Genomic DNA, 23332 nt, shown 5'->3' on the forward strand with positions numbered 1-23332 from the left:
CAGTCATTGTCACCTGTCACCCCATCAGTCATCGTCACCTGTCACCCCATCAGTCATCGTCACCTGTTTGCCATATGCATGCAATCACTTACTGACCGCCTAACGACTATATGCGTCGGCCATTAAAAGCTAAATACTGGGGTTATGGCAGCAGATAGCCCCCATAACCCCGGTATTTTTTGAAACGGCGGGCGGCTTTCAGATAAGGGTGGTCCCAGTGGCGGATTCGCCGCGGAATTACCCTTACGGTGCAGGGGAAGAGGTGCCCCCCCCCCCCTCCTGCCGCGTCCCAGACGTTTTCCCAGCTTACCGGACCCGCCGGCAGCGGGGAAAACTATCCGGTCCCGGATCCTCAGAGACAGGAAGTCGAGTGAGGGCAAGATGGCCCTCACTCAACTCTATGGTCTTGGAGGACCGGAGCTACGTCAAAAGACGTTGCCTAGCAACCGGTTTAAAGGGCCGCTTTTTTTTTTGGTTTTTTTTTTTTCCTCTTTCAACAATTTTTTTTTTTTCTTTTCTTTTTTAGTGTAGTTGTGAGGTGTGAGGTCTTTTTGACCCCAGATCTCACAATAAAGAGGACCTGTCATGCCTATTTCTATTACAAGGGATGTTTACATTCCTTGTAATAGGAATAAAAATGATCAAAACATTTTTTTTTTTTAAACTGTGTAAAAATAAAAAAATAATAAATAAAATAAATAGGAAAAAAAAAAAAAATTTAAAGCGCCCTGTCCCCGTTAGCTCGCGCGCAGAAGCAAACGCATACGCAAGTCCCGCCCACATATGTAAACGGTGTTCAAACCATACATGTGAGGTATCGCCGCGATCGTTAGAGCGAGAGCAATAATTTGAGCCCTAGACCTCCTCTGTAACTCTAAGCTAGTAACCTGCAGAAATTTTTAAAATGTTGCCTATGGGGATTTTTAAGTACCAATGTTTGGCGCCATTCTGTGAGCATGCGCAATTTTGAAGCATGACATGTTGGGTATCTAATTACTCGGCGTAACATTATCTTTCACATTATGGAAAAAAATTGTGCTAAATTTACTGTTTTCTTATTTTTTATTTCAAAAAAGTGAATTTTTTTCAAAAAAAAAAAAATCGCATCTGGAAGACTGCTGCGCAAATATGGTGTGATAAAAAATATTGCAACGATCTCCATTTTATTCTCTAGGGTCTCTGCTAAAAAAAAAATATATAATGTTTGGGGGTTCCAAGTAATTTTCTAGCAAAAAAAATGATTTTAGCTTGTAAACACCAAGTGTCAAAAATAGGCCCAGTCTTAAAGTGGATAAATGGACAACTTTGTGTAAAGCGCTACTTGGATGTTAGGCCTATGTGTGTGGCCAGGCTGTCAAAAAGTGTTACACATGTGGTATCGCCATACTCAGGAGGAATAGCAGAATGTATTTTGGGGTGCAATTTTTGCTATGTACATGCTATGTGTTAGAAATATTGCATAAATGGACAGCTTTGTGTAAAAAAAAATGTGTTTTCATTTTCTTTCCACATTTTCCAAAAACTTGTGGAAAAAAATGACATATTCAAAAGACTCATTATGCCTCAAAAATTATACGTTGGGCTGTTTGCTTTCCAAAATGGGGTCATTTTATGGGGGTTTCCATTGTCCTGGTGCTCCAGGGCCTTCAAAAGTGCGATAGGTTGTCAGGAAATTATATGTGTAATTTGTGCTCCTAGAATGCCGGACGGGGCTACTTGAATGTTAGGCCTCTGTATGTGGCCAGGCTGTGAAAAAGTCTCACACATGTGGTATCGCCATACTCAGGAGGAGTAGTAGAATGTGTTTTGGGGTGTAGTTGCAAGTATACATGTGCTGTGTGAGAGAAATAACCTGTTAATATGGCAATTTGTAAAAAAAAAAAAAAAAAATCTTCATTTTGCAAAGAGTTGTGGGAAAAAATGACAACTTCAAAAAACTCACCATGCCCCTTATTAAATACCTTGGAATGTCTACTTTCCAAAAAGGGGTCATTTGGGGGGTATTTGTACTTTCCTGACTTTTTAGTGTCTCAAGAAATGAGATAGGCCTTCAGTACATCAGGTGTGATCAAGTGTGATCAATTTTCAATGATTCGCACCATAGCTTGTGGACTCTATAACTTTCACAAAGACCAAATAATATACACTTATTTGGGTTATTTTTACCAAAGATAAGTAGCAGTATAAATTTTGGCCAAAATTTGTGAAGAAAAATGACTAATTTGCAAAATTTTATGACAGAAAAAAAGAAAAATGCGTTTTTTCACGATATTTTCAGTCTTTTTTTATTTATAGCACAAAAAATAAAAAACCCAGTATTGATCAAATACCATCAAAAGAAAGCTCTATTTGTGTGAAAAAAAGGACACAATTTTTGTATGGGTACAGTGTTGCATGACTGAGTAATTCTCAGTCAAAGTGTGAGAGCGCTGAAAGCTGAAAATCGGTCTGGGCAGGAAGGGGGTGAAAGTGCACTGTAGGCAAGTGGTTAAACACCCCCCAAATTTCTTATTAGATCATGTGAATTCAGAATACCAGATAGTCCAAGTGCTGCCACCCCCTTTCCCTCTGTGGGAGGTTGTACAGAGATTTCAAGAGGCTGAAATTAAGTTAAATTCAGGTAAATACACCTGCTAAGATTGAATGCTTTCATAACTTAATAAAATTGTGTTTAATATTTTTCCAGAGTTCAGCTCTAAATATTTGAGACTCACCTTTCCCAGACCCGAAGACATTCTGGGACGTCAGGTTCTCCCTGGACGCTGGCCCTGTGTTGCCAAAGCAGGAGGAGTCGGGACAGCACAGACAGACTCTGAGGGTGAATGTAAAGTGGCCAGGGGCCCTCGCTCATAGGGGCAATTCCCAGATGCTGCAGAAGTGCGTTCTGTAATGCAAGAGCAGAATCAGGAATGCAGCAAGTGCTAATTGAAGCAATATAGTAAAGGATAAGTTCATCCAATCTCAGGGGGTAACATGTTACATACATAAAGAATTGACACCAGGTTACCTGTAATGTTGGGGACTGAAGATCAGATGTCACTAGACAATGATTAAACTGGTACAGGGCCACAGCAAAATCTTCATCAGAGGACCCTAAAATACAAATAGCTCAAGTAAAAAAAGCGAGATAAATTCTTGAAAACATTCCAGCCCAGAAAAACCTGTGAGGACCGACCTTTCAGACCGTCCTTGTCCACGTCTTTTATGATGCAGGCCAGGGTGGACATGTGCTGCTCCGTTAGAGACACACTCAGGTAGTTTCGGATGAAGTTGCTACGGGAATTCAGCATACAGGTGGTGATAAAATTCAGGGTATTCGAAGCAAGGCTGAGAAACTGAAAAAAGAGAGAGGAAGGAGTTAGAAATTCCATAACGGGAAACACAAACCGATATTTAGAAAGTTCAGTATCACCCGACATTAACTCTTTCCTACCAGTATTAGCTGGTCCTTTAAGATATTATAAAAACACTCTCTGCATTTCAATTATGTGATTACTGTGAATGGCTGTCACTATGGTTACGGGATCAGGCGCCTGTCCTAATGCCTCACATTTGTTCCCAAGTGACTGGGGGGGTATCTAAACGAGCGCCCTCCCAGAACAAAACAGCAGCACTGGCTGTATGCATATATGTGGCAACATGGTGTTACAGCCCACCACCGCGCTGCCACAAGTATGTGTACGGCTGATGATCGACTCTCTACACACGTGTGACTCCAAAGTCACATGATTTCCAGAGAGACTTTGGAGTGTGATTTATGCAACTTGGATGAGACTTTACTCAAGTCGCATCAAAGTCTCAACAGTAGTGCAGAAACCTTTTCAGTTGCTGCAACTTTAAAGAGGTTGTAAACATATACACACACACACACACACACACACACACACACACACACACACACACACATATATATATTATATATATATATATTTTATTTGTAACCTGAAAGAGAAACACATAATGAGCTAGTATGCACCACATACTAGCTCATTATGAAATACTTACCTTAGAACGAGCCCCCGCCGTGCCACCCGCTTACCTGTATGACGGGCGACATGTCCAGTCGCCCCTCTTCCGGGATCGCGGCATCCGGCCATCTGATTGGCCGGAGCAGCGGTGACGTCACTCCCGCGCGGGAGCCGACGGTCACGGCACAGGACTCTGAAGGAATGGCACCAGCGGCCGGTCCTTCAGAGCGCATGCGCCAGTAACGTCACTGGCTGCATGTAAGGTAAATATCTCCTAAACGGTACATGTTTAGGAGATATTTACAGTACCTATAGGTAAGCCTATGATAAGGCTTACCTATAGGTACAACTTGCAGAGGAGGGTTCACTTCCTCTTTAAGCCGCATAGATCTGAACGGGTGCCATTGAAAACGTGACAAGTCCCACAAGTGCAAACGGAGCCTTAAAGAATTAGGACGCAGAATTAATAACCCCTTCTGTACATGAGAAAAGCCTATAGTAAAATGCAAAAAATGGCAACAAGGACATTTTGGGAACGTCCATACCAGCTCTGGGTCCTTGCGACTGGCCAGGATGTTGCCGTTCCCTGCAGAGTTTTGCTTGCTGGGGCTCTTCGCTCTAGGGGAGCTTTCAAGAGGTGGAGGGGGTGGAGGAGGTGGGGGAACCTTCTCTTTTGTGGGGGAGATGGTCTCTTCAAACCACTGTCCGAGGATCGGCTCGCTGTCGTCATCTGCATTGATGGAACAAAATATCAGAAAACGGTCTTAGAGATGAACTGCTATACAATGCTGAAAGCTTTCAAAGAATTTGTAATTCTGGCCAGCCATTATTAGTATACATACACCCCCCCCCCCCTCTATCAGCAAGATCACAGCTACCCCCCAATTTATTATTACTGCTTTCTTGGTCCCTGCACAGAGGTGGTGATGCTGACACACTGCCCAATGAGGCGGCAGAAAGGCCACACACTGCCCAATGAGGCGGCAGAGAGGCGACACACTGCCCAATGAGGCGGCAGAAAGGTGACACAGGAAGCTGCATTGCTTTATTAGCAAATAATTAGTGGCACCTATGCAGCGGTTCACCGCCTGTAAACTACTACACATCTGTTGGTAAATTGGTAAACATATCTCAGCCACGTAATTCCATGTTTTCTTAAAGCTCTACTTTAAAACAGAATTTTATCTTTAGGTGGAGTGGGGGGCAGGGATTCCTCCTCAAAAGTGACTTTAACACAGTGTGGAACTCCAAACAGGATCTCTTCTTATCCCCTCGGACGCTTGGCTTTTCAACTGCACTAACAATATCCAAGCCTAGCAGTTACTTTGCAGGTAAGATTTCTCTGCTAATATAGAGTAATACATCACCAACCACATGAAAATTGATTTGTTACCTTGACTGCTGTCTTCCTCCGTGCTACTGAAATCATCTTCATAATAAGTGTTGGAGTCAGTGGAGGCGCTGGCATCGCTGCTCACAGAACCTTTCCTCTGACGTTGTAAGACACAGGCCTGGTTGACAGAGGATAATGTTACCTATCTGCATGGCCACTAGCAGTCCCCGCTCAGCCCCATCCCCAGCCGGCCACTAGCAGTCCCCGCTCAGCCCCCATCCCCAGCCGGCCACTAGCATTCCCCGCTCAGCCCCATCCCCAGCCGGCCACTAGCAGTCCCCGCTCAGCCCCACCCCCAGCCGGCCACTAGCTTCCCCGCTCAGCCCCATCCCCAGCCGGCCAGCCACTCCCAGTCCCTGCCCATTCAAGTCCCTACCCAACCCACCTGGCTGCTTCCAGTTTCTCTCAGCCCATCCACCCTGTTACAAGTCCCTCGTAAGCTCAGCTACCTGACTACTTCCAGGCACCGCCCAGCCCACCCACCTGGCCACATTTAGCCACCACCTAGCCCACCCACTCGGCCCATTATAAATCACCCGGCCCAACCACTATCAATCACAAGTGGCTGGATAGCACCTACTACCCACCCATACAGCACTAATACACTAAAGTAGAGTGGCAAATGGGAGTTGTAGTACTGTCAAAAACCAATGGAGAGGAAATCAGGCTGCATTGCCATTGGGAGCTACTCAAATTCAAGACACACAATTTATTTTATACTTCTGGAAGCTGTGCCTCACCTTACGATAAGATGTGGACAGGACTGTGAACAGAAGATTTGTCAGTGGGATGGAGTCTATTAGTCGTTGTATTCTCTGGATGGGTGTGCTCTGTGCAGTGATGCTGAGCTCTGCAAGGGGTCCATCTGTATCTAAAGTTTGCTGCAGGAAAACAAGAGAAAGCCGGTGAACACTGCACCTGGAATGGAGTCTATTGCAGTGTTACCCCCACCAAACCTTTGTGCTGTGCGGGTTATAGAAGAAACAGTCGTCAAATAAGGCCTCAATTGATAGACAGACATTGCCCGTTACCTTGTGTAAAGTCTCCACTTGCAGGTCTTGAAAGAGGGAAGTAAGCAGTTTGATGGCATGGTTCGCCAGTACTACAGACAAAACCCCAAATCCCTGGTGTCTGTAGGAAAAAAAATAAATAAATAATAAAGTAAAAAAAGACTTTGGCCAGTGCACCGAAATTTAAATTGGGCTGACTAAATATTAAGCGATACTCTGTATGAACTCTGAACTTTGTTGGGTGATTAAACTTTTTCTGATTTAAAAAAAAAATAAAAAATGCGTCAGTTTGCCCAGCAATAGTGAAACATGTAATAATTATTCCAGCAAGCTAAAGATCTAGATGGCACCATCTGTATAAAGGTAAATATTAAAAGCAGAACTCTGGGCTGGCAAATAAAATTGCACAGTAGTCCAGTATTAGGGAGTTAGGCAAAACTGCTAACATTGTATTGCTTAAAACTGCGCATTTTGTCCAAAATTCACCATTTTAAGAGCTGTGATGTCATCATTCTGCTCTGAAAGTTTCAGAAGCGGCAATAGCACTTCCTATTAATGCTCATTGCCACTGACAATTCACATCCCAGAATACCCTGGGATATAGAGTCTACCTGGGTCTGTGGGCATGAGTGCAGCAGATTTGTATGCTGCACAGCGGCTTCAGACTCCGCCCACCGATTTACTGTGCCTTGCTCTCATTTATGGGCAGTTTGTTTCACATGGTCTCCCCAGTGTGGTATGAGAAGCAGATGTAATAAGGTTCGCTTTCTCCGAGCCGAGTCTCACAGGAGGGGGGACAGACCAGGAGTGCAGTGGCCAGAGCATCCACTGACAAAGCACAGTGGGTGAATCAGACTGGGAGTCCGAGACTCCTGTGTCCACCCACTGCACCGAGCCGCTGCGTGATTACAAGTCCCCTGCCTCTACTAAAAACTACAGAGGGGATTGTACAAGACTGGTAGCTGAGGAAATAGAGGGCATATCAGCCACCGGTCTTGTGAACAGGATATGAGGGGGACAGAGGGCTCTAAACTGAACAAAGGCGGCTGGATATCTGACAGGTAAGAAAACTGCGCACTGTAAAAGTCCAACAGATTGTTTAAAACAGGGATGTCAAACTCAATTTCATCATGGGCCGCATCAGCAGTATGGTTGCCCTCAAACAAAGGGTTGTATCTGGGGTGCCCTACGAAAAATAGTGCTGGGTTCAGGAGTGCAGAGCTCAGGATTATGGTTATGTACAGAGCAGGGTTCAGGAGTGCATTACAAATAGAGTACAGAATGCAGGGTTCAGGAGTGCGTTACATACAGAGTTCAGGGGTGTTCTGCTTCCAGAGTGCAGGGTTTAGGGGTGAAATAAGGGTGTACAACCCCAACCCCCCCTCCCTGAAGCCTCCTCACATCTCTCCCCTACCTTGCCAGGCTCTAGTACCTCCCTGTGTAGGCGGCTCTGCCTCACCTGGCAGAGAACGGAGGGTGAGAGATGGAGTTGGCAGAATGGAGTTCTGCCAGGTTCTGGCTGCAAAACTGGGTCCGGGGCCACATGACAAGGCCTGGAGGGATGAATTTGGCCCGCTGGCCTTAGGTTTGACATGGGTGGTTTAAAAAAGTTACAGCAGCACCTGTACAAATATCTAATAACATTTCTACCAGGAGTTCTGCTTTAAATAATTCATATTTATATAAAGAACATGTTGATTTAAGGGGGGGGGGGGGGTTTGGGGACTCCATTGTCAGATAAGATTTGATAGCCAATTTTTTTTATATTGCCACGTAACATACTCAAATAGGTATGTTATTAAAAGAAAAAGAAGGAGGCGCAAACACCTAGTGCATTACCTGTGGTCACCATAAAAAATGCCAAAAAACATACTCACAGACAAGAATAAAAATAAAATCGCATTACAAGAATCCACCACACATGGAATGGAACATGTCCTTGTAGATAGGAACTAACGCGTTTCGGGAGTCAAGCTCCCTCTGATGAAGGGAGCTTGACTCCCAAAACGCGTTAGCAGTCCTATCTACAAAGACATGTTCCATTCCATGCGTGGTGGATTCTTGTAATGCAATTTTATTATTATTCTTGTCCGATTTTTTTTTTGGGCATTTTATTAAAACATTTTTTATGGTGACCATGGGTAATGCACTAGGTGTTTGCGCCTCCTTTTTCTTTTCTTTTATGTACCCATGTTGGAGTTCCCTGCCTGAGGAGAGCAGCACACCGGTCATCCCCTTCGGAGTGAGCGCTTGGCTGAATTGTATGTTATTAAAATAACTATAAAAAAGGTCTCCAAGAACGTAGATACACATTTAGACAGCAATGACAAAAACATACAGATTTGAGGGTGAACTATAAAAGAAAAAACGGCATACACCAGATCATATCTAGCAAACCTGTTGCCCTCATAAAGGAGTACAGAAAGGAAAGATGTGAGACTTTGTTTACCACCTACCCTTTGCCTGGGCCCAGTTTTGGGGAGCCAGCTCCCTCTTTGGCTCGAGTAATGTCTCGGACTCTGAGTGCCGCCAGGGGGTCTTTCTCCTTCCCTTTGTCTGCCAGGGCGGTGGGGCTGAGGTTAAGGATTAGGTAGAGGCTGTTCACCAGACACCAGGCTCCTAGAAGCTGGAAGTTCTGATAATGCTGGAAACAAAAAAATAAAAAAAACACACACACCATTAAATCTGAGCTAAGGAAACAAATGACATTAATGAAATTTTCTTTTTTTATTTGCAATTAAAAACCCTCTGAATCTCTATGGGACTACATAAACCCAATGCAATGTCAACATAACCAATCTTTCTGCACATCAAAATATTTACAGTCATACACAGAGCTTGAATTAGTGGGTTGAAGGGTGAACACACACCGCACACTTCCCACTGACTGCCAATGATATTAAAGCTGCGGTTTTGCAATTTACGAAAAAAGAAAAAAAAAAAAAAAAAAAAAAAAAAAAAAAAAAAAAGGAAGAAGGGTAGAAGTTCTGCTCACCTCTCCTCCGGCTCTTCTGGAGTTACTGATTGCTTGGCCAATCATCTCATAAATCTCCAGCTGTGAGAAAGGTATCATTATCAATACTGGTATCCCAATACATCAGAAAGTCACGTGACAAGAACAAGGCTCCTCCCACTTACACATTTCTGCACAATGGTGGCGGCATCGTTCTCATAGTCGTCCTCTTTGCAGCTTGTGGATCCGGTCCGAACCTGCTGCGTGCTGCCAACATGGAGGATCGCCATGCACGTGGCCACACTCACACCTACACACAATGGGTAAAAGGGAGACAATGGTATATTGTCATTGGGTACACATCAGCAGTTATTTGTACAAACACACAATGGAGGTTGTTAAACTCCAGAGAGTCTGCACTTTTTGTGTGTTGCTGCACCATTAAAGGGGGATAGGGCTACATCCAAGGTAAGCTTAAAGTGGAGCGCCAACCAAAAGGGGAAGCTCCGCTTGTTGCACCCTCCCTTCATTGCCACATTTGTAATTCTTTTTTTGGGGGGGGGGGGGGGGATTTGGGTTGACACGTTCCCGCTCTGCGATCTGAGCTGGAAGTTTGCCCCCCCACAGTCTTCTGGGACACATTACAGGTCCCAGGAGACTAAGGGACCATTTACAAGGCGCAGCTCGCGCATGCACAGTAGGGAACAGGCTGTAAAGCTGTACTTCCGGTTTCCCTTACTAGAGATTGAAGAATCGGTTCAGGTGAGGATATCGCTGGATCCCAGCACAGGCAAGTGTATGTAGATTAAAGGGATTGCAAAGGTTTGTTTTTTTTTTTTTAAATATCAAACATGTTATACTTACCTCCTCTGTGCAAGGGTTTTGCACAGAACAGCCCCGATCCTCCTTTTCAGGGGTGCCCCGGCGTCGCTCCTGGTTCCTCCTCTTCGGATGCCCCCACGGAGAGACACTTCCCATGGGGGCACCCTTTGCGGGCAAGCTGCCAAGTCTTGCCCGCTGCATCCATTGACAGACAGCAAGACTCAGCCCCGCTCCCTGATCCCGTGTCACTGGATTTGATAGACAGCAGCAGGAGCCATTAATCTATCCAATGATGACCCGAGACAGCAGCTGGAGCTGCAGGGCTCATGCGCCTCGCTGGAACAATCAGGTTCAGGTAAGAAAAAAGGGGGGGGGCAAGTGAAGCAGAAAAAGTTTTTCACCTTAATGCATTAAAAGGTGAAAAAAACGATGAGACTTTATAACTCCTTTGATGTTAATTGTTCCATTACTATGTATGTCCCAATTATTGGAGCACAACTTCACAGGGGTGACCTGCTGCAAAGATCATTTGGGTTATCTGTGCTTCGAATCACAAGCACTGTCACTAAGCGGCCATTTATAGCAATCTGGGCCTAAAAAATTACCTTAGGACAGTGGTGATGATGTGTAGAACTTTGACGCCCCCAATAATGGTTTAACATTTAAACCAATCCTCTGTCCCCATAGATCCAAAGCCCAGGCTCCACCCAGAGCCTTGACTTCTTTCCAAGATTAAAGTGGCTGTAAAGGCTGAAGGTGCAGTCACTGCATGAAGGTAAAAAAAAACCTGTGTGCTACTCCCTCCACAGCACCCCCCCCAATACTCACCTGAGCCCCCTCTCAATCCAGTGATCTGCACGATAGTGTCGGCTGTCCGGGACTCTGGTCTTACAGATGCATAGAGCAGGGCTCCAGAGCGAGCACACACCAGTGCCCCCATAGCAAGCAGCAGCACCGGCGTAGGACTCGAGAATTAAAGGATTAGGGCTGCTCTATGCAAACCCATTACAAAATGCCGGAAAGTAAAACATGTTTGTTTTGTTTTTTTTAAACTTTTAAATACCACTTTAAGCCCACTCCCCTTCCTGGTACCAAGCACCATCCCCTGATACAGAAAGGCTTAGCATCAGGAGGTAATGGAACTAAAAAGGGATTGTACAGTATTGTTTTTTTTTCTATTAAAACAACATGTCATACTTCCCTCCTCTGTGCAGTTGGTTTTGCACAGGGCAGCCCCAATCCTTTTCTCCTTGGGTCCCACTCTGGTGCTGCTGGCTCCTCCCCCTTGTCCAAAGAATGCATTAAAATAAAAAAAAAACCTTCTGTCTTTACAACCCCTTAAATCCTCCTATGCTTTACAGCCAAGGAAGCTGCCATTAGCATCGGTTGGATCCACCTTTGCCGTGGTGTTGCGATTAGTCATGATGCCAGTCATTTCATAGCGTGACAGTTTAGTAGAGAGCACAAGCCACTGTGACAGTTATCATTCAGGGCATGCCTTGAATGTAACCGTTTTGGGAAACAAATCAGTGGATTTAGTTCTGCTCCAATTATAAAATATGAAAATACGTTTCAGAGACAAAGCATCTTTAAAAAGGGAACTTGTAGAAATATATTTATGGAGGGTCATTAAAATAATTTGCACAAATTTTTTAAAAACTATTTCTTTACCTGCATACAAGCAGCTGAGGGCCAGAAGTGTGACATCCTTGAGCCGAGGTGGAGTCAGAGGTTCCATAACAGGAAGGGACAGAGTATCCAGGGCCATTGTCACATCAATCACCAGGGAGTGAAAGCTACAGAAAGCACACAATCCATCATATGTAGGAGAAATGCAGGATATTCCAGGTAAACAAGCAACACTTTTCAAAGAAAAAGCCAATAGAAAGATACCAAGTGATCATTTAAAGAAATAAAAATCCTCTGCTTCATCCACATCATTTGAGGGTCTCGCACCACATCTTCATCAAGTTGATCCTGTTGTGATCTTTGGCTTGCTTCAAACCCTGGAACCTTAAACCACGCAGGGACCAAGCCCATTTCTGACACGTTGTTTATGCAAGTTAAAACCAGCATTTTTTTGCAAGAAAAATTACTTAGAACCCCCAAACATTGTAAAATAATATATATTATATGGTGGTCCGTATAGAGGGGGGTATGGCGGCACCCGTAATGTCAGTTCCATGCCTGACGATGGGCAAGCAAAGCCCAGGAATCTGCTTGTCAGATTTACACACAATCCCAATGGCTGTAGCAACCCCCGCCCGCTGTTAGGGCCATACAATGTACGGACCTGGCAGTGAAAGGGTTAACCACTTAAGCCCCGGAGGATTTGGCTGCTAAACGACCAGGGGGCATTTTGCGATTCGGCACTGCGTGACTTTAACGGAGAATTGCGCGGTCGTGCGACGCTGTACCTAAACGAATTTGGCGTCCTTTTTTTCCCACAGAGCTTTCTTTTGGCGGTATTTGATCACCTGTGCGATTTTTTGATGACGCGCTATAAACAAAAAAAGCGTAAATTTTGCAAAAATAGCAATATTTTTCACTTTTTTTTTTATATGAAATTCCCACCAAAAAAAAAATGTAAAAATCAAAATTTTTTAACATTTTCGGCCAATTTGTTTTATGCTACCTATGTTTAGTAAAAAAATTGCAAAAAGCGTATTTTGATTGGTTTGCGCAAAAGTTATTGCGTTTACTAACTAAGGGAAAGATTGTCATTTTTGTTGTTTTATTTTTTAACGCGTAATGGCGGCGATCTGCGATTTTTTTTGCGGGACTGCGACATTGCGGCGGACAGATCGGACCCTTGACTGACATTTTTGACACTTTTGGGGTTACCAGTGCTATATATATATATATATGCACTGTTACTGTAAAAATACACTGGTAGTGAAGGGGTTAACTTTATTTGAGAGGGAGGGGCTGTGTGTGTCCCTAGGGGCGTGATTCTTACTGTGATTGGCTGTGGCTTCAGCTGTATGCAGAGTAATCAACGGATCTACATAGTAGATCCGTATGATCATCTCTCATACACAGGGGAGAATGACAGGTGGCTTGTTTACACAAGCTGCCTGACTTTCTCCCTCTCCCCCGCCGATCGCAGAGTGGCCGGCGGACATCGGGTCCGCCGGTCACACGCGCGGGGGGGGGGGGGTGCGGGAGCGCGCCTCCGGCGGCGCTCGCTCCCTAGACCCTCACAAGCTAGTGACGTAGCCCTACGTCACTTTGCCTGTGAGGGGCTGACCGCCCCGTAGATAGTGGTGCGGCGGTCGGCAAGTGGTTAAAGTATATGTAAAGCCAAAACCCTTTTTAGCTTTGGAATGGTCAGAACCAGTCAGGTCTTTTATGTGTCAGATTCCCCAACAGGGACCCCTGTTCTTGTGACAGAGCAGATCTGTCCTCACTTTGCAGAGGCTTTCCTCTCACTTCTGGTTTTGTCTCTGTGACAGGAAGTAAAAAAGGTAAATCTCCTCAAAGACATAGATTAAAAAAAAAAAAAGTCTGTCAGAATTTCTATTTACTACCTACTTTAACCCAAAGTGATCGTATCAGTCAGAAAAATGAATCCAAATGAAAGTTCCCTGCAATAGAGAAGGCATTATACTCCCCTCTTTGTTGGCCCGTGTCTTCATATGTCTGAACCAACTACCAACAGGGATTTGTCCACACTTTGGAGAGAATTAACCTTACTTCCTGTTTGTCTCTGAGACAGGAAGTAAAAGGGAAATCTCCCCAATAGAACACAAACAGCGACAGTTTGTAGCTACTCTGTACGCAACATTTAGGCTTAAGAAACACTTTTAAAGTAAACCTGTAGGCTCCGAAGGCCCCTGATCCCAGGGCACACCCTTATGCAAATACTGCCTGAAGTAAAAGCTTTGGCCTGCTCCCCCCTCATTGCTCCCTACTGGTCAGTCAGGATTATTATTATTTTTTTTTTTTTTTTGTATAAAAAGTGTCTAGCATCCGGAGGCCAAGAGTAATATACTTGGAGGTTTGTTTGGTCCCAAAAATATTCAACTACAAGAAAACATGGACAACATTTGCAGAGTGACCGGTGTCCATACTGAGTTTTATAACATGAACTGGTTTATAATACGGCTATAAAATATCCTTTGCGGTGTACACAGAGATCACATGAATGACACTTCTGATACACTTTGCTGGAATACAAAGGACTGCGTTCTCACCCATTGCGGACGGCTGTGGCATCTCCGACTGTCGCTGGCATTATGAAGAAAGAATTGGCTGAAACAGCGTCCTGGAAGCGGTTAATGTATCTCAGGAAATACGGGAGGTTCAAACAGACTCTCAGCAACTTCTCTGACCCACCTGAAACACCAAACCATAAACCACAAGGAGTTAATAAGCTCACCGTCACTTTCTGGTTATCATACAGGATTTATATAGCGCCAACAGCTTGCACAGCACTTTACAATATAAAGAGAGACCGTACATTTACAACACAAGAGGGTTAAGGAGGGCCCTGTTCATAAGAGCTTACAATCTACTAGGGTGGGGCAAGTGGTGCAAAAAAGATAACCACGGATAATGAGTTGATGGAGAAAGTTTAGTTAGGTGGTGTCAGGATAGGCTTTCCAAGCTTCCCTGAAGAGAGGAGTTTTCAGGGATCGCCTAAAAGGTGGACAGAGTAGGAGATAGCCGGACAGGTAGGGAGTTTCAGAGGACGAGAAAGGCTCTGGAGAAGTCATAGGGAGGAGGAGACAAGGAATCTAGAGAGAAGGTATTGGGAGGTGTGGAGAGGATGGTTTGGGTGATATTTGGAGAAAAGATTGGAGATGTAGTTTGGGGCAGAGTTGTTAATGGCTGGGTGTTTTATGGTTTGTATTTTGAATTGAATTCGCTGGACAATCAAAAGCCAGTGCTGGGATTGGCAGAGAGGGGGTGGAGGACACTGAATGGAGGGATTGGCAGAGAGGGGGTGGAGGACACTGAATGGAGGGATTGGCAGAGAGGGGGTGGAGGACACTGAATGGAGGGATTGGCAGAGAGGGGGTGGAGGACACTGAATGGAGGGATTGGCAGAGAGGGGTGGAGGACACTGAATGGAGGGATTGGCAGAGAGGGGTGGAGGACACTGAATGGAAGCCAATGAAGGAATTGGTAGAGAGGAGTGGAGGACACTAAATGGAAGCCAATGAAGGGATTGGCAGAGAGGAGTGGAGGACACTGAATGGAGGCCAGTGGAGGGATTGGCAGAGAGGCGTGGAGGACACTGAATGGAAGCCAGTGGTGGGATTGGCAGAGAGGCGTGGAGGACACTGAACAGAGGCCAGTGGAGGGATTGGCAGAGAGGCGTGGAGGACACTGAATGGAAGCCAGTGGAGGGATTGGCAGAGAGGCGTGGAGGACACTGAATGGAGGCCAGTGGTGGGATTGGCAGAGAGGCGTGGAGGACACTGAACAGAGGCCAGTAGAGGGATTGGTGGGGAGGGGTGGAGGACACTGAACAGAGGCCAGTGGAGGGATTGGTAGAGAGGGGTGGAGGACACCAAGTGGTTGGCAGTCTAGTCAGCAGCATTCATTAAGCTTTTAAGTGCCAATAAAGCAAAACCTCAAAATTGTATGCCGAGGATTTTCATTGGTACACAAACTGAACACATGAACATTTCTACATTGTCCTACATAGTCTTTGATTGTATCAGAAATATCGTATTATGAATTACAAATGACAACCTACATCTATACTGCACACTGCAAGCCATGTTTTTAGGTTTGTAATGAGTTTCTAAGCAGTCCAAAAGGCATATTCCACCTTTTTTAAGTAAATTAATCAATGCACCCATAGTGATAAAACCAAAAAACGAATTTTCAAAATAAATTTTTTATGTTTTTTTTTTTTTTGCGCATTTGAGCCCTGAAAAGCAGTGCAACAATGATCACTGGCTCATTGGTGCAATGCACAGGCTCCTGCAGACTATTCCTCCAGCCCCATACAGGAGGTGCAGTTATGGAGCAAATAACAAAGGACTACAAGTCCCTCTGCCACAGTGGCAGATGGGACTTGTAGTCTCTCCATTCACTGATCTCTGAGTGGTTGATGCAATAATGTGGGAGGAGTCACAACTGCACTAAAATGTAAAATTAGAAGTAGAAGGATCCCCGTTATTAAGGTAAGCAAAGGAGTGGTTTGGGGGACAATTTGCATCATGACATGATATGTGCTGTGAAAGGTGGAATTAGCCTTTAAAGTTTGGTTCTGGCACTCGGAGAAATGTTCTTGTAAGGATATTTATTGTATCTTTAATAAAAGGTGAAACTGTTGTGCATTTATGATCTTACCCAGTTCCTGAAGACTGGCAACATTCTGGGCTATGAAGATGCTTTTTGTTTTAGCAGCAGATGCTTGATCAGAGGTTGTGTCATCTCCTTCAGTCTCCACCTAAAATACAAGAAGAATAAATGATCACATGACAGGACGGGGTGAAAAGACCCCTCCACACAAAACACTTCACTTAAAGTAAGCTGAATCATCCAACTGCTTCTTGCATCCATAAAGCCAACAATTAGCTTTGTAATGGGAGCAACTGCCGATTCCAGAAGTGATCTCCTAACACTGGAGCCCCTCAGAGAAAACAGAAGCCAGCGTGATATTTACCTAAAAACTATTACACTTTCTGGATTTATTTCCCTTAAAAGTAACTTAAAGGAGAACTAAACCATCTCAAGCTTTACAGGCAAGGAACCTCGCTTCCTCAATTTTGATTTAAAACGAAACCCATAGTCTCGGATCATGTCCTTTGCAGACCGATTCCGAATGGGAAGGTCTGGTTCATTATATCCAACTGGTGCACTAAGTATTCTAATGAGAAAAGCTGAATCCCTTTACAAGTATTCAATCCTTGGAGAGCATCTTATCAAAACTGAAATTTCTCTCGCAGAGGATGACTAAAATCTGACATTATATTTTAGTGCGGACTTTTGGGGAAAATAAATAAATATTCAGTGCCAGCTGCTTGTTTTGCACGGCTTTATTCCAAGCACTGCTTTTTTTTTTTTTTTTTTTAAATAGTACAACGTTAACCTGTGTGTGTGCTGGGGAGGCAGGCGATGTGGTGTTCCGGGGGTTAAACACCGATGTCAGCTGGTTGAGGAAGTTCATTTTCACCTCCTTCTGACGAAGTTCAGGGCTTAACAGGACGGTGCTCTCCTTCTGATCTTCCACTGCCGGGAAACATACACAGAACATTAATGTCCAATATTTACCGTTATAGTCATGCTTCCATCCAACAACAATGTAACACATCCTTCCCCCAGCTCAAACCTCCCTTCATTTACACCCCAAATGCCCTCCCACACCCACCAACTCACCATCAGACAGGGTCTGTACAGTCTGGGGCAGTTTAGAAGATTTCATCATTGCAGTAAATGTAATGATCTCAGTCCGGTCCAGACGGCTTGTGCCGGTGCAGAGACCCTTAATCAGGAGGATCAGATGTTTCTAGAACAGAAATAAAGGTGAATCACAGATGGAATCAGGAACACACACATATAGATATACTGTATAGAGAGCAAATACTTGGTAAACATAGTAATATCCTCCCTCCATTATCCCCCCCCTCCTTCCAGCCTCCCCTTCAGTCTTCCATCCCCCTCCAGCCTCCCCTTCAGTCTTCCATCCCCCTCCAGCCTCCCCTTCAGTCTTCCATCCCCCTCCAGCCTCCCCTTCAGTCTTCCAGCCTCCCCTTCAGTCTTTGATCCCCCCTCCAGCCTCTCCTTCAGGCTCCCGGCCTTCCTTCTGCCTCCCCTTCAGTCTTGCATAGTTGTACCGACTCCTCTCCTGGACTTAAATGGCTTCCTCGGATTTCACTGCAAACTAATCTTCTCACAATGTGCATTAGAAGCTTCAGCAAGTCAGGTGGAGCCCCGCCTCATTTCTTGACTGGAGGACACCCAGCATCATGTAGTGCTTTCTACCCCAGCCTGACTGTCCCTGGCCCCACCCATTTCATTAATTGGATTTCAGTTCCTTTAATCATGGAAGCTCAGCATCACATGTGGGCGTTACCTATGCAAATATAGCCCAATACCTGGGGGTGGGAGGGCTTCCTCAGTGCCCCGCGATACCGCCCCCCCAGAGGACTTCCTCAGTGCCCCGCGATACCCCCCCGGGAGGACTTCCTCAGTGCCCCGCGATACCCCCCCGGGAGGACTTCCTCAGTGCCCCGCGATACCCCCCCGGGAGGACTTCCTCAGTGCCCCGCCATACCCCCCCCGGGAGGACTTCCTCAGTGCCCCGCCATACCCCCCCCGGGAGGACTTCCTCAGTGCCCCGCCATACCCCCCCCGGGAGGACTTCCTCAGTGCCCCGCCATACCCCCCCCGGGAGGACTTCCTCAGTGCCCCGCCATACCCCCCCCGGGAGGACTTCCTCAGTGCCCCGCCATACCCCCCCCGGGAGGACTTCCTCAGTGCCCCGCCATACCCCCCCCGGGAGGACTTCCTTAGTGCCCCGCGATACCCCCCCCCCGGGAGGACTTCCTCAGTGCCCCGCGATCCCCCCCGGGAGGACTTCCTCAGTGCCCCGCGATCCCCCCCGGGAGGACTTCCTCAGTGCCCCGCGATCCCCCCCGGGAGGACTTCCTCAGTGCCCCGCGATCCCCCCCGGGAGAACTTCCTCAGTGCCCTGCGACCCCCCCCCCCCCCGGGAGAACTTCCTCAGTGCCCCGCGACCCCCCCCCCCCGGGAGAACTTCCTCAGTGCCCCGCGATACCCCAGGGGGTGGGAGGGCTTCCTCAGTGCGCTGATACCTGAGGGTGAAGGAAAAGGAAACTCACCTGTGACACCGCACACGCCTCATCTGGGCTCTCCAGGCGCAGCAAGGAAAATTCAAGAAGGACTTTGCAGGCAGCAGCTGCTGACTGAAGTTGGTTTCTAGGAACTGAAAGCAGGCAAACAATTTACTGACCAACCAAAACTTAGGGCAATGTACCATTACCACCCCCCCCCCCCCCCCCCCCAATTTCTGCCAGTACAGCAGATTGTAATTTAGTTTCCCTTTGTTGTTGAACCAGAGACTTTCCTTGACCTGATGGAAAAGCTTCACCAAGTATTGGGCACAGGAAGAGCAGCTGGCGGGGCTTTTCCATAAATTCAGAGGAAGCCGGGGCTCCGGTAACAAAGGGAAATCGTATCAGAGACATAGAACATAATGCAAGGTCTGCAGTGCAGAGGAGACACTCACTTTGGTTGCATATGGTGGTGATGTAGTGAGTAGAGAGAGCCACAAACGAGGAGTAGAACGGCTCGTACTGCTTGTCATGATGAAGAATTTCTGATTCACTGAAAAAAAAAAAAAAAAAATCTCATTAAATTAGTAATGATAAAAAGGACTATCAAAATATCACAATAAAGCTGGAGTTTATTCCCCCCCCCCCTCCCCGCCACTAAAGTGTTACTGAAGTCTGATTTTTTTGTAGTTAAAAACATTCATGTTATACTCACCTGCTCTTTGCAGTAGTATTGCACAGAGCAGCCCCGATCCTCTTCTTCTCAAGTCCCTGGAAGCCATCTTGGCTCCTCCCCTCTATGGGGACATATGGTGCGTGCTCGCTCCCGAGCTGCGCTCCATAGACTTACACAGCAAAAGGGAGGCCACGCCCCTACTTCCTCTTCACTGCATTTGACTGACAGCTGCAAGAGCCAATGGCTGCTTCTCGAATGCTGTGTGAAGAGGAAGAAAGGGGAGAATAGATGCAGCCGTGCACAGCGCAGATCTCCTCTCCCCTCTCTTCCCCTTCACACAGGGAAACTGGAAACACAAGCAAGGCATTAAGGTAAAAAAAAAAAAACGTTAACAGTTTCCCCCCAGCAGCTGACCAAGCGTCGCTCCCCCTGTCGCGGGTGTCGGAATTCAAGCATCTTGGGGTCCGGGTGACTAGATCCCTTCCTGACTATATCCCGTTAAATATTGAACCCCTCTTTGCCTTGGTCAAGGACAAAACACAAGTTTGGGCTAGGCTACCCTTGGGCGTCATGGGCAGGGTGGGCCTGGTAAAGATGATCCTGCTCCCCAAAATCCTATACCTGCTGTGGCACTCTCCAGTTTATATTCCATATAGATACTTTATGACTCTAGAGAGCCTGCTGAGATAATTTATTTGGGGCTCCTCCAGACACAAGCTGTCCTGGAGGCACACCCAGAAACCGACCAAGTTGGGGGGCCTGGCGGTTCCTGAATTGGCAAGGTATTACCTGGCTGCCCAATTATCGCATTTCTTTCATCTGGATAAACAGGACTCGGACAGGTATATGGCGCTGGTCTGCAGAGGTGCGGAGTCGCGGCTCCCTCACCCGTTCTGTGATGTCCTTAGAGGAGTTGCTGGGTCTACCCCTGTGGCTCCTCGGGGAGGTCTCCTGTTCCATCATAGGCGGGTCTGGGCCCTGGCGATGTCCAGAACCGGGGATGCAACGTTGCATTCCATGACTCCCTTGTGGTTTAACCGTCAGCTGCCGGAGCTCCTCCATATCCCTGATCCTGGGGTGTGGATTCGTAGGGGTATATATTTGCTGTCCCATGTTGTTTCTGCTGGGTCTGTTAAGTCTTTTAGCCTACTCCAGGAGGAGTTCCAACTCCCGGCATTCATGCACTTTTACTATTTGCAGTTGTCCCACGCTTTGAGAGGACAATTTGCCCATGCCATCCCGGACTTACCGTCAGTTGACATACTTGAGGTGATCAGGGGCCAGGAACACCGCAAACTCATATCATTGCTCTATGAAATGTTAGGCACCAAGCGGGTGACTGCCCTGGCATATGGGGTGCGGGAGTCCTGGGTGGGCGATGCTGGGGAGCTGGGGGACGAGGAGTGGGACGAGGCCTTGGAAGCTTGCACCTTGGTCTCTCCTAAATTGTCGGACCGGCTAACTCAGATCTATATTGTCCACAGATCGTATCTTACCCCTGTGCGACTGGCTCGATTTGACTCCTCCCGCTCCTCTGCATGCCCTAGGTGTTCTCACTCCCCGGGCACCTTCGGGCACATGATTTGGTCCTGCTCGGACGTGCAGGGATTTTGGACGCAGGTTGTCCGGTTCCTGCATGACCGTATGGGATGCCCGACTACCCTGGACCCCAAGCTGTGCCTACTTGGGATTTTTCCCGAGTCTGACGCGGACAAACATATGGTTCAATTTCTCCGGGAGACCCTGTTTGCTGCTAGGAAAGTAATAGCCCTGAAATGGATGCAGCCTGTGTCCCCTACCCTTGAGGCTTGGAAGGCAGTGGTGAGCGCTACTCTCCCTTTCAAGAAGGTCATGTATGCTAATAGGGGTTGCCCCAAAAGGTACAACAAAATATGGGATAGGTGGCTGGAGGCCCCTGACACATGTCAGACTTAAGAAACAGGGGATACTGCACGTATACGCTTTGACACAGCGACTGGTTTCTGGACCTGCGCCCATGGTCTCTACTGTGTGTTGGACTGTGATGGATAGTCTTTGATTACAACCCGTCAAGTGTATTGTTATCTTATTGTTAGACTCTTATGCCTTGTACTTTTTGCCCAGTGTGAGGCCTGCATTTTTTTTGATTATGTACTCCTGTACTTGTGCAAATGTCTGACGGTATTTTTTCTTTTGTATGTTTATATGTCATGTTTAACTCAATAAACGTTTGTTTGGTTCAAAAAAAAAAAAAAAAAACGTTAAGTTTCGGATTAATTTAATTTTATTAAAACGCAAACACAACATATTGGCCAATTTTTTTTTTAACACATGAAGGATGAATTTGTGCCGAGTAAATAGATAACCAACATGTCAACCTGCGCGTGCCTGTGAAAGTTTGGTACCCATAATCCCCCCCAACAAGTCATCCGGTTACAGTTAGGCCCCTTTCACATGGACGGTGCGCCCGACAGACTCTGTTGTGCTCAGCGGGGGATCGATCCACCGATCCCCCGCTGAGCAGGCGGATGACAGCTCCATCTCCACTCTGTGTGCAGAGACAGAGCTGTCAGATCCCCGCTGTCCTCTATGGGGGGGATTGGGTGAGAACGGACCACCTGTCTGTTCTCACCCGATCCCATCCTTCAGACGGATGGAAAATAGGGTTTCCATCCATCCGGATTAAACGGACCGGATCGGATCGGATGGTAGCGGGCGTCAGCGGAGATGTCTCCACTGACATCCGATGCCCCATAGGGATGCATGGAGCATCCGATCAGGTCCGCCTGAAAAACTGACAGGGACCAGATCGGATCGCCCGTGTGAAAGGGGCCTTCAAGTGGTTGTACATCGAAGTTCCCAAAATCATCATTTGCACCAGTTCATACTATTAAAACTAAAACTGCATTTTTTTTATTTTTTTTCAACCACCTCCCGTCTGACCAATACAGATAAGCAGCTGGGCGTGAGCAGCGACAATGAAGGTGTTGGTACTGGCATGGCGCACACTCTCAGGAAAGCACATCGGTGAGACCGGGTTACTGGGCAGCAATGACTGGCCCCCATACCATGTGATCCCTGTGACCGACCACACCACCCCTGTGACCAACCACGCCACCCCTGTGACCAACCACAACCTACCACACCATCCCTGTGACCAACCACATCATCCCTGTGACCAACCACGACCTACCACGCCATCCCTGTGACCAACCACATCATCCCTGTGACCAACCACAACCTACCACGCCATCCCTGTGACCAACCACATCATCCCTGTGACCAACCACGACCTACCACGCCATCCCTGTGACCAACCACATCATCCCTGTGACCAACCACAACATACCACGCCATCCCTGTGACCAACCACATCATCCCTGTGACCAACCACAACATACCACGCCATCCCTGTGACCAACCACATCATCCCTGTGACCAACCACGACCTACCACGCCATCCCTGTGACCAACCACATCATCCCTGTGACCAACCACAACCTACCACGCCATCCCTGTGACCAACCACATCATCCCTGTGACCAACCACAACCTACCACGCCATCCCTGTGACCAACCACATCATCCCTGTGACCAACCACAACCTACCACGCCATCCCTGTGACCAACCACGACCTACCACGCCATCCCTGTGTCCAACCATGATCAAAAACGAAGGGATTTCCAGTCACTACTTACCAACCAGCCAGCAACCACCCCTGTGACCAACCATGACCTACCACGCCATCCCTGTGTCCAACCACGTCATCCCTGT

The 23332-nt window shown here is 46.8% G+C and overlaps 1 protein-coding gene across 1 annotated transcript in view; it reads right to left on the reverse strand.

Annotated features, from left to right (window-relative positions):
• The window catches only part of UBR4 (ubiquitin protein ligase E3 component n-recognin 4), a gene marked incomplete at its 5' end in the record, with an annotated part of 115452 nt that overhangs the window by 81821 nt on the left and 10299 nt on the right, over window positions 1-23332 (reverse strand). The window contains 17 exons of the mRNA XM_082274031.1: window positions 2715-2884; window positions 3008-3093; window positions 3176-3335; window positions 4514-4698; window positions 5362-5479; window positions 6102-6242; window positions 6393-6492; window positions 8828-9015; window positions 9367-9426; window positions 9510-9634; window positions 11818-11942; window positions 14343-14484; window positions 16456-16555; window positions 17198-17337; window positions 17485-17614; window positions 18951-19054; window positions 19358-19455. Of these exons, the coding sequence (XP_082130157.1) occupies window positions 2715-2884; window positions 3008-3093; window positions 3176-3335; window positions 4514-4698; window positions 5362-5479; window positions 6102-6242; window positions 6393-6492; window positions 8828-9015; window positions 9367-9426; window positions 9510-9634; window positions 11818-11942; window positions 14343-14484; window positions 16456-16555; window positions 17198-17337; window positions 17485-17614; window positions 18951-19054; window positions 19358-19455 (2172 nt within the window). The remainder of the gene's footprint in view (window positions 1-2714; window positions 2885-3007; window positions 3094-3175; window positions 3336-4513; window positions 4699-5361; window positions 5480-6101; window positions 6243-6392; window positions 6493-8827; window positions 9016-9366; window positions 9427-9509; window positions 9635-11817; window positions 11943-14342; window positions 14485-16455; window positions 16556-17197; window positions 17338-17484; window positions 17615-18950; window positions 19055-19357; window positions 19456-23332) is intronic.

The sequence above is a fragment of the Pelophylax lessonae genome (assembly GCF_965119305.1).
Source record: "Pelophylax lessonae genome assembly, chromosome: 12".
In the NCBI taxonomy this organism is placed as follows: domain Eukaryota; kingdom Metazoa; phylum Chordata; class Amphibia; order Anura; family Ranidae; genus Pelophylax; species Pelophylax lessonae.